Below are 11,516 nucleotides of genomic sequence, written 5' to 3' on the forward strand. Positions count from 1 at the left end.
GTCCAATATTTAATGCAATTGTATGATATTATGTCTGAGTTAGCTCGTTATATTTTAATTTCAAAGTCGCGTTTTCTTGTCTCAAAAATTCAAGTTCTTCTAATTTATTCAGTAAACTTTCATTTCGCATTCGCAAAGCCATCAACTCCTGATGTAATTGCTCATTCTCATCAATCAATGCTTTCATTCTAACTGACTCTTTGCTGGGATGCATTTCTTTGATCAGATCATCTGTTTGGTTCAAAAGATTTTTTATCAAGGTAGCTTGAGAGTTTATATGTAGCTCCTGCATAGCGCGTAGAATTTTTGTGCTTTCTTGCTTGGTATATGTGCTTATCAATTCTTTGATAGCAGTAAGTAAAACAACTGGATCTTGATCTTGTACTTTTATACCTGATTTCCTCGATTTATCAGTTAATTTTTCTTTCTCTTTAATTGGGTTATAAGGACCAGCCTCCTTGGAAGAATCAGAGGGACGACTATTTTCTTTACTTGAAGTATCTGAAGAATTATTGTAAGAAGAATCAAGAGAGCGTTTATTCTGCTTCAAAAAAATATTTGTGGAAGTTTCTTTATATGATCCTGAACGTCGTTTATGATCTTTGTTTTCAGATGCTTTAGAATATTTTGCTTCATGAAGTTTTATTTTCTGTTCTCCGCTAATACTCTGCTGATTACTATTGTTTGTTTTTATTTTTGTATCGGAAGATTTTCCTTTGCTGTCTGGAATCTTTTCCAATTTCTCTGATGCTTTTACAGAATGTTTTTTTACATTTTGATCAGATTGTTTCTTGGAATTTTTCAAAGAAGATTCTTTATTATCTATGATTTTTATATCAGGTGTACTTGGAATTGTTATCATAATATGTTCCTTCTGTCGCATAATGTCATCTCTTTCATCTTGTTCTGAAAGATGAAATAATGGAGATGAAGTAGCATGCCTAGTAGCCCTGGTAGTTACATGACGATCCAGTTGCTGAGATGTCTTTGTTGATTCTTTTGGTATTAGTTCTAACTCTTCCAGAAAAGAATCATTCATTTTGAGTATGTAGACGTACGTGAATATCTGACTTGATGTCTACAATAGACATATCATAGCAACTGTAGAAAAAGATACACAAAATTAATAACTTTTTTTTACAACATTTAATAGAGAATTCGATTTTTTGTACTAATTAATACATTAATAAAGAAATTCTGTATTGCTACTATTATTAATATTATGATAAAATAACAATAAAAATTAATATATTACGGTTCTGATAAATAAGTACCTACATCAATACGACGCACAATAGTAACTATTCAAGTAGAACTAAATTATATATATATATATATGTATATATACATATATATAATGTGTGTGTGTATATATACACTTATATATAGTAAACGGCACACTAACCTTGTCGTGTGATCACCAACGCGACTTCTACAAGTTCTACAACTCAAATAGATTTAAAACTCAAATACGAAGGAAACGTATTGCCTTCAACTACCTTGGTTGCAGTTAGGTTGATCAGCTGATCGTATAGTAAGCGGCAAATGTGTGCTTACAACTTTGCACACTGGTGATGGTGACGCGATAGTCTGTTATGCGATAGTAACTACAGAAAAACCTAAGAGAGGGCTTTTTTCTTGTAACCGCAAAATTTATCGACGGCGAATTACCAATTTTTCAATTATCGACCGCACTCTGATTTATATCTATTTTCTACCGTATCTACACTATCTACATTTATTTTCGATTTATATAGGAACTATATATGTATAACTACGTACAGACAATAAAATAGATAATGTAATTTACATTAAATTAAATGAGCCTTAAGGTGATGCTGGACCAGAAAAAAATTAAAAACTTACAGTTTCGTTATCGGCTTCTGTGATTTTCGATAACGAAACTGTAAATTTTTTTTCTGTTTTTCGTATTGAAATGTAGCTAGCGCAATTCATTGTTGTCGATACTTTAATTATACGAAGGATTTTTCCATCCGTAAATGCAATTAAGAGAAACGAGTCTTTAACTAAGTAATGATAAAACAGGACACTCCAGCATCCCTTAAGGTCCCCTTAAAAAGCAATTTAAATAGCAACTTCATAAAAAAATTAACTATAGTTAAGTTTTTAATAAATGTGTATCTAAGCTTTTTTAAATTTTCATTGCATACTATTGGATGCATTTATATATATATGTATTTAGCATATCTTTTCTTTAACTTTTACGAAGTCCTTTTTAAGATTAATCATTTATTCCATTTTTAAATAAAAATTAGAGAACAATTGTTTCTTTTCTTATATGTTTCATTAAAATTTATTTATATATAATTATACTTACATTGCGTTAAAAAATGTATCCATATGTATCATTTTTTACAAGTACATTTTATTTTATTTGTTCTGCAATATGAATGCATCTTCAGTTTCTGAAACAAACAACTGTATTTTTCTTTATTTAAAATGGGTGTATATTATATATGTGTGGATTATGTTGATACTTATTAACTTTTAAGAGTTTTCAAATAAAATAGTGCAATGTTTGAAGCGAAACAGATATATGGCGGTGTTTCATTTTCATTTCGACTTTTGTATGTGCGCACCAGTTCAGACAGTGCAGAGAAAAAGAACAGGTCACGTGTTAACCTATTTTCGCATATTTGTCGTATCGTTGATAAAAACAAAGCAATTATATCGATATGACAATAATTAACATGACGAGCCACAATTAGATACATGTATTGAGTTCAGTTAGTTCAGTACTCAATACGGAAGATAATATCAAGCAGTATCGGTCGTAACTTTGATCTTATAATATGTACAGCGTTCTTATGCTAACTTTGAGCACATTGTTGCTCGTATTACCGCACGAAAGTATAAGTGGATTTTTGAATGTGTATCCACAATTGAAGCAGTTTCAACTCACCGATAAGGAGGATGTTGGTGCACCACTTTTCTTGACGCCTTTAATAGAAAATGGAAAAATTGACGAGGCGCGAACAAAGGCTCTCGTCCAACACAAAGAGATGAGCGATATTAATAGTTATTCAGGTTATCTCACAGTTAATAAAACCTACAATTCTAATCTGTTCTTCTGGTTTTTTCCAGCCACGGTAAGTAACGATTAATATAATCTTCTCATAAAAAAAGATCTAAACCTATAATACCAAATTTGTCAAAAACAGATTTTGTAAAGTGCTTACAGTTTCTGTAAAATTTGAAGAACTGAATTTATACTTCAGAAGGGCTATAGATTTCTTACAATTTCTGCATTCGGTAGATTCTGCTACCACTCTACTGATCATGTTAAATTATATAAAGTTCTATTGACAAAACGCAATAGCTTAATACAAATCTAACTGATAACAATCTGTTAGCATATTGCTAATAGTTTTTTTACTAGGATAATTATTATAAGAAATTTTCTAAACGTGTATACTTTTTAGTATTTTATAGAACATGTTTCTATATTTATTTTAAATTTTATTTGCATGTAATTTTATATATAAAACATTGTTTGCAAGTACTTGTGATCTCTGTAATTCTTAAGCGTTAAAAATTATATAGATTTATCATATATTAAATGGTTTATAATTCATTACAAATTAAGTTGGTTTACGATCAAGATTAAAATTATTAAACAATTATTATTTGTGTGCCATAGCACAATCCAAAGACTGCCCCAGTAGTATTATGGCTGCAAGGTGGCCCAGGAGCAACTTCCATGTTTGGTCTTTTTATGGAAAATGGTCCATTTATAGTTACTGCTAACAAAACCTTGACAATGCGAAAATATTCATGGAATATAGCACACAATTTAATATATATCGATAACCCAGTTGGTACTGGCTATAGTTTCACTGATGATAAAAGAGGATATGTAAAGAATGAAACACAAGTAGGAAAAGATATTCTAACTGCCCTGGTACAATTTTTTTTATTATTCCCAGAGCTACAAAATAATGATTTCTTTGTCACTGGTGAATCATATGCTGGGAAATATGTACCAGCAGTGTCTTATACCATTAAAGATTACAATATCAAAGCACAAACAAAAATTAACTTAAAGGGCCTTTCCATTGGTAACGGACTATGTGATCCAGAGAATCAATTACTATATAGCGATTATTTGTATCAACTTGGACTGATAGATGAAAATGGAAAAAATCAATTCAAAGTATATGAAAATAAGGGTCGCGAATTTATCAAACAGAAGAAATATCTCGAAGCGTTTGAATTATTTGATACACTTCTTAATGGAGATCTCAGTGGCATGCCATCTCTATTTCACAATCTAACTGGTTTTGATTATTATTTCAACTATTTGTTTACGAAAGATGGCAATGATTCTGATTGGATGTCTGAATGGATTCAGAGAGCTGACGTTAGACGGTCTATACACGTGGGCAATAGCACTTTTCATGTTGAAACTAAAACTGTCGAAGAACATTTGAAAGAAGATGTCATGCAATCCATAGTACCTTTATTAACGGATCTTCTACAATATTATAGAGTGCTTATTTACAATGGACAATTGGATATTATTGTGGCATATCCTCTTACGGAAAATTACTTAAAAAGTTTACAATGGTCCGGAGCTGACAAATATACCAAAGCATCAAGAAAAATATGGATGGTTGGAAACAAAGTAGCAGGCTATACAAAAACCGTTGACAATTTAACAGAAGTCCTTGTACGAAATGCAGGTCATATGGTTCCTTCAGATCAACCAAAATGGGCATTAGATCTCATCACACGTTTTACCCATAATAAAAAGTTCTAAATGATTATGTGAATTATTATATTGAATGTATGTGATAACACAGTTTTGAATGTTTTATCTTAAAAATCTCTAATACGTATATATATCTACAAGGGAGTTATAAAATACACAGATCAATTATCACAGGAAGGTTTAAAAAAAGTTATAAAAGTATTTATCATTTGTTCTAAGCAATAATTTTACAGACATTTATATTAAAACTCAATTATAGATTACAATTAAATGGCTATTTGTTACTTTTAATTTTTGCCTCAAACTGTATTTAACTTTTATCGTTTTTCAAAATTACTGTTTAATTGTACGAACGACGTTTAACTGTAATCTATAATTATCTTTTTAACTATAATGTTTAATAAATTATTGTTCGGAACAACAGATAGCAAATATCTTTATAATATTTTTTCGAGAACATTCTTGTTACGATTCGCGAATGTTGGAACACCTTGTATATGTAGACAGTTAATAATACAAGGCAATTTTTAAGACGCTAGCAATACTTAAGATACTCTTAAAATACTCCGGAAAATAATAAAAAGATTAATAATGTAATAAAATGATAATTTTATAATAGAAACAAATTTAATAAAGTTATTAATAAGTATAAAAACTGTTTAGAAATTTTTCTATTAATTTACGTTATATACATATAAATCTAAATAATTTACATTAAATACATTTTTTTATTAATTTACATTATATAATTTGAAATATATATAGATTTAGACTTCAGATCTACTATCGTATCACTTAAGCCTTTTGAGTCATCACAGCTATATTGAATCATCAAAAGGGAGAAATGGCACGTTAATTTTTATGTAAGTGAAAATAGGCTACGCACGGAAACATTTCACGCCTTTTATCGCTAGAATTATTTACTAACTGTTAGGAGGATAAGAATAGCTTTTGTCTATTTTTACAATTGTTTTAAAGCAATTTTATTATTTTGCTTTATCCAAATTATTTTTATTTACAAGTAGTACGTAATAAAAGTTAATGTTATTTCTCACTTCTGACGTCACGATTTAATATGACTGTAGTTCACTACTCAGGAACCTTAAATTATATTCAAAACCATAAACTCCAATAATTAAGGGCGAATAAGAGTGCAGCGTTATTATTGGTACGTACAGTAATAAGAAGTGAATTTATTCAAATTACTTCTTTATTCCATTTTATTCCATTGAAATAACAATTTTAGAACGTTTTGACTTACTTTGGAGTTATTTTCAGCTAATACAAATTTAATATATCTCCTTTGTACTTGTATGAGTTACATCAAATTTATAGATTTAATGTTGAAATCATTAATAATAATAACATTTTAGAATTTGACTGGTACCATATAAGTCTACATTCTCAAGGATATACCTAAACTTTTTATCCTCACATCCTCTGTCTCAAAAAAGAGCCATACTTATAGGAATGATTGATAGAACATTTTTGTTATTACATCCTAAATACCCTTAAAAAAACATCAGATACATAATCAAGACTTTACTAAATAATAATTATCCTGCTGATTTAATTTTTGAAACTATTAATCCACGTTTAAAATGATTAATACAAAACAGAACAAAGATAAGAATGCATACAATGCTGCACTCTCATTCACCTTTAATTACTGAAGTTCATAGTCTTAAATTATATGTTTATATATGATATGTATAGAATATTTATGTATAATATACAATATATAAAATCTCTTAATGGTGCTACATACATTTTAACAAACATGTGTAGCACACAATTAGCATGCATGCACATAAAAGCATGTACATTCATGCATATATACAATACGTCAAAAATTTATATTAATATATTTTAATATAAAATACGAGAAACAAAATATAATAAAAGTAATTTTCTAATGTTTACATTTGTTAGACATGGCAATGTATAACAAATGGCAATTTGTTATACAATATATTTGTTACACATTTGGCAAGTTTTCAATCTCATTTCACTTATGTATTATTTTATTTAATCTAAGTATGGTAACAAAAATTGATCTACTACAGAAATATTTGTATGCCATTCAGTATGAGAAACTCCAGGTACTGTAATGATTTTCAACTTGCCTTGTTTATCTAACGTTTTTAAACCGATCAGGTCATCTTTATAAATAGATCTATCACGCATGTCTATCACAGTGCTGTTATTATCGTAATATCCAAAATGGCTGCTTTTCCATGGAGTGATAACGCCATCATTTGGTCCTCCAATAAGTATCATACGTTTCAGCTTGGTTAAACCTGTTTTATAGTCAGAATTATTGAAAACGTCGATTTCATTGTTCACGTAAGGTAGAAACTTGCTATATTTGTAATATAACTCCTAAAAAAAATGTACATTAGAATGTACAATAATATACTTAATACATAAGAATTATAGAAAAATAAATTAAAGTTAGTAACTTGATGATGAGGATCATTCCAATAATTTCCAATACTGGTATATTGTCCAAGTCGTGAATAAAAGAGTTCATAAGCAGTCTCACAAACTAAATCTGGGAAAATCAAACGCAGAAAACGTGCTGAAATCAGGATTTTATAATTAGAACAAAATCTTTGCTCTATTTTCTATTCGAATATTATAATATACATACTTCCGTATTGCCCCGCTTGCGGTGAACTCAGAGAAATAAAATTTCTAACATTATGCATAGGAAATCTTTGCATTATGGCTCTAGCTAATAAACCACCTTGGCTATAACCTATTAAATTAATCCCTTCAGGAAATGCAGCACCTATAGAAAGCACATCCATGCCTAGTTCCTCTACCTGTTTCCACATTGGTTCAAGACTACTCCACCCTGCAAATCTGATAGTGTTGTAGACTGGAGTTCCAGGATGCATCTGTGAAGATATATATTATATATATATATCAAATACAAAAAAATTTTATCTTAGAAAATACAAATACAAAAGGATTTAATCTTTTTACGAAGACTTACATATCACAAATAATAATTTTTTTTAGAAAAACTTAATTTTTAACATAAAAATAATTATTAATTTATTAACAGTGTGATGCATGAATAAAACATTATTTGAAAAATAAAAATGATCATAAAATCTCTTTATTTATAAATAATTTTACAACAGACTATATTATATTCATCAATAAAAATGGGCGAAATAATTTACGCGAAAAAATGTAACAAAATCAGTTCACCATATGTGAACATATATGAACAATGAAACAATGTTGATAAATAACGATGTTGATAATTAATGATTTTGTTCTTCGCTAATCTCACCTACCTCCTCAATTCTGTTGCTAATGAGTTCCATGCTATCACTTCCAGTGAGAACTCCATGAATAACGACGACAGCATGATACGATTTTGCTTCGTTATAAAATAATAAATTAATTAAAAATAAATAGATTTGTATAACAGAATTTTTGCTCATTATAATTTTCGTATGCTGTACAAAGCTGACCTCTAACTTTGGCAGTTTGACTGATCCTTTTGCAGCGCTGCGGTGAAATGGAGAAATTGAATGTTCTCAAATGGAACTGATAAGAAAGTAGTCAATGTTACCGATAAATGATACTCTTGTTTGCTGAAATGATTAATTGTTATATTTTCTTTCTGAAGACGTTATCTGACAGAAATCTACACATTTCTTTCAAATATCCATAAACATTTCAAAAAACCTTTTTTTTTTTCAAGTATTTTATAAATATATTATTTTACATACAAATTGTTTTATATAAATTATTTATTTTATTTTATTAATTATTATAATTTTATCATTAATTAGATTGTTAAATATATTCTGTTTTAAATTAAAATTGGTTTCCAATTTTTAACCATTAAATTACTATTAATTATTTATGTTTATGGTGTTAGTTTGTGTTAATGTCTATTTGACGTTAAAATGTGTGTGTCTATTAATCATAAATACATTGCATCGAGAATATCAAATTATATCCTTCCAGAAGTACTCAATAGAAAAAATTTCATAATAAGATCGCAATGATCCCGCAGTTAAAGTCGATGACGATAGATCCAAGGGTGAATGAAAGAGAGGGTGCTGATGGCCGAAGGAATCCAATTGCATTACGAAACTGTGCGTTGGAGAATATAGTAGGTCGCCACCCTAATCCTTACAGGCTGCTATATACTAGGTGGCGGGGCACGTGGTATTTCCCGAGCTCGCTTCAGTCATACATCACCGTACTCTGACATCGCCCCGCTTTTCTCCCAATCCGTAGACGAAACTCACGCCTTGCCAGGGATGCCGGGCGCATTGTTTCGACCAGCGTCATCCATGATTATCACGGCTTTAACCCCTAAAGAAGCAACCCTTTTTTTTTTTTACCGTTTGTACCATTATCCGTGCATTTTGATATACTCCTGGAATCGGGGACTATTATCAACACTTGTATTTCTGGTTATATTAGAATGGCACTTAATAAAACCCGTTTTGTAAGTCCTGATCTTTAATTTTTATATGGGGTACGCTTAAAATATGCTTTAAATTTAATTTGATATATATATTATATACGCATAAATATATATGTATCGAATAAATTTAAAAATAAAACCTTATTTACGATCTTCAATTTTTTTATTTACAAAGTGTAATTATTTTCTGAGCCACACATACATATATTTTTAAATATCGATGATTATTACGTAATCATCACGATCATGAAAATCTATATTTTCTTATAAGAAAATATCGGTAAGAGACTCTCACACACACATCGAATGATCCTCTCGAAATTCAAACGGTGTTTTCGATGATTAACGCGATATCGAAATGAAACAATTTACAGGAGTGGCAGTGAAGATATTTGCTACTTAAGGACGAAATTAGAACTGTCATCTCCTGCTACATCACGTCTAGACTATCATGATGACAGTGAAAGGGGTGTCGCGTCTCTAATCGATTTTATTAGATTCTACGAATCAAATGATTCCTTGGCCTCACAGCACGAGGTCTTTATCTAGCTGATCAGGATTAATCGGATTCCGATTCATTATATCGACATAACACTCATCATCCGTATCCCATTCAATAAATGCTATTGTGGTTATAAGACGTAGACATAAACATTATTCTATTTCTATGTTTTATTAATTATCTTTATTATCAAATAATATTTTAATAATAATATATAATTCTAAGATCTCGCGTAATAATATATCTTTCATAATTTTAAATCAAGTGTATGAAAGCTCAGAGAGAATTAAAATTTAAATAAGAAACAATACAAGACAATGATGACAATATTGCACAATATTTTTACAATCAATACATATATTGACAAATTTAAATATAAAATCAAATTTCCATTTGCAAAAATTTCGAATTTAGAATGAAGTTGCACGTCACGCTTTGATAATTTTTTTTTAAAAACTTGTCCTCCAGTAAAAAAAAGTTTTACAATTTAAGTTCATAATTTTACTGTATCTATCGCTTTTGTTTTCTTGTAACTGATCATATATCTATACTAGTTTCGTTTATCATCGCAAGAAAATGAAGAATGTAACAGTAAGACACTGTGTAAGCAAAAACAACGATACAGATGAGCTGTAATTTACAATGAGGACCGCTACGGACGATTGCACGGCAGGAGCGTCTCTGACAGGTCAAAGGACGAAGATTCCTTCATCCACTTTCTGTGGTATGATACTCGGTGGTGGTTGCGCGCCTCGGTTAACACTCGGCGAACTGAAATAGCGAGCCAGCCGACCGCGAATATCCTTGATTAAACGCAAAAAAGCCTGGAGACCTACCTCGCTCGCCTTGCGCCCCGGTCGTGGCTGCGTTTTTTCGCCACCCTCCGCCATCACGACAGTCGGGCTTGAGCACGGAATTGGATTGGCCGCCTTTTCTTTCGCTCATATCCCACCCCTGACTACCGTCTCTTTCTCGCTCTCGCATCATTCGACGGAAGAACACCGGCGGTTTCAGGACATTGGGGGGACTCGATTAGAGCAGCTTGCGTCTGCCAGAAGTACCTGGGCACGTCCGTTCTCCAACCCTCGTTCCCTCCACCTAAATTGTTGTACACTGTCCAGAGTAATCTCTCGTGATAAGAGGTACACTAGCTCGTTCGAGGATCTTGAATGTGTATATCTTTAATCAAGTGCTTCCGCGCTTTAACCGAGTTTTGCTCATTATGCGTGATGCATGGCTTTGAGAAAGTACTTAGATCCGCAGATTAAAACATGTTTCACGACAGACGTATCGTCCGATAAATTTGTCTTTTGTTGCTTGGGATATTTATTTATATAAAATTGTTGATTGCATGATATGTAACGTTTATACTTGTATTTCTATGCTAATTTTTTTTGCGCTTTTTTGTCTTTGAGACCTTTCTTTATAATGTTCTTCTTCTCTAACTATTGCAAATGGTTGTACGATATATATTTTGTAAAAATAATATTGACGTCTTATTTCTTTTTACCGTCACAATTTACAGCTTAAAGTTTACATGTATACTAAAGAATTTCACCCAAAATTCGAAGAGCTTCGCGAAAGAAATTTATGCGTGTTCCCGTATGCAGTTAATAATATACAGTACACAGTTTTGTAAATTTAAATGCGTACCACCCATGACGAATGAACGGCGGAGTGATAATATTCACAAAAATATTCAGGAACCGCGACGAGACGCCGCTCCTATACGGCATTTTTTTTTTGTCGTACTGGAAGGAGGAACGCAAACAATGAAGTAGTTTCCTTGACTTTTCCAGAGGTTTCGTACAAAACGAGCT

The 11,516-nt window shown here is 30.8% G+C and overlaps 3 protein-coding genes across 3 annotated transcripts; 1 reads left to right on the forward strand and 2 right to left on the reverse strand.

Annotated features, from left to right (window-relative positions):
* On the reverse strand, positions 1 to 1,065 carry LOC108783066 (uncharacterized). Its single transcript, XM_018551515.1, has one exon. The coding sequence runs from the start codon at positions 1,037 to 1,039 to the stop codon at positions 29 to 31; it is 1,011 nt and encodes a 336-aa protein (XP_018407017.1). The 5' UTR covers positions 1,040 to 1,065; the 3' UTR covers positions 1 to 28.
* Positions 1,066 to 2,658: 1,593 nt separating this feature from the next.
* LOC108783065 (venom serine carboxypeptidase) lies at positions 2,659 to 4,903 on the forward strand. Its single transcript, XM_018551514.1, has 2 exons — positions 2,659 to 3,110; positions 3,662 to 4,903. Exons 1-2 carry the CDS (start codon positions 2,814 to 2,816, stop codon positions 4,778 to 4,780), a joined length of 1,416 nt encoding a protein of 471 aa, XP_018407016.1. The 5' UTR covers positions 2,659 to 2,813; the 3' UTR covers positions 4,781 to 4,903.
* A 1,857-nt stretch (positions 4,904 to 6,760) lies between these two features.
* On the reverse strand, positions 6,761 to 8,143 carry Ppt2 (palmitoyl-protein thioesterase 2). The gene is made up of 4 exons (XM_018551551.1): positions 8,044 to 8,143; positions 7,386 to 7,635; positions 7,195 to 7,313; positions 6,761 to 7,114 (listed from the first exon to the last, which is right to left on the reverse strand). The coding sequence occupies exons 1-4, from the start codon at positions 8,071 to 8,073 to the stop codon at positions 6,761 to 6,763; spliced, it is 753 nt and encodes a 250-aa protein (XP_018407053.1). The 5' UTR covers positions 8,074 to 8,143.
* Between the last annotated feature and the right edge of the window lie 3,373 nt (positions 8,144 to 11,516).

Source organism: Cyphomyrmex costatus, unplaced genomic scaffold (genome assembly GCF_001594065.2).
Source record: "Cyphomyrmex costatus isolate MS0001 unplaced genomic scaffold, Ccosl1.0 scaffold141, whole genome shotgun sequence".
NCBI classification, from domain to species: domain Eukaryota; kingdom Metazoa; phylum Arthropoda; class Insecta; order Hymenoptera; family Formicidae; genus Cyphomyrmex; species Cyphomyrmex costatus.

Coding starts and splice junctions, on each gene's coding strand:
- LOC108783065 (XM_018551514.1), top strand. CDS start 2,814: ATGTACAGCGTTCTTATGCTAACTTTGAGCACATTGTTGCTCGTATTA. Junction 3,111..3,661: donor TCTGGTTTTTTCCAGCCACG/GTAAGTAACGAT, acceptor TGTGTGCCATAG/CACAATCCAAAGACTGCCCC.
- Ppt2 (XM_018551551.1), bottom strand. CDS start 8,073: ATGGAACTCATTAGCAACAGAATTGAGGAG. Junction 7,636..8,043: donor TTAGCAACAGAATTGAGGAG/GTAGGTGAGATT, acceptor ATATCTTCACAG/ATGCATCCTGGAACTCCAGT. Junction 7,115..7,194: donor GGAATGATCCTCATCATCAA/GTTACTAACTTT, acceptor CATTTTTTTTAG/GAGTTATATTACAAATATAG.
- LOC108783066 (XM_018551515.1), bottom strand. CDS start 1,039: ATGAATGATTCTTTTCTGGAAGAGTTAGAACTAATACCAAAAGAATCA.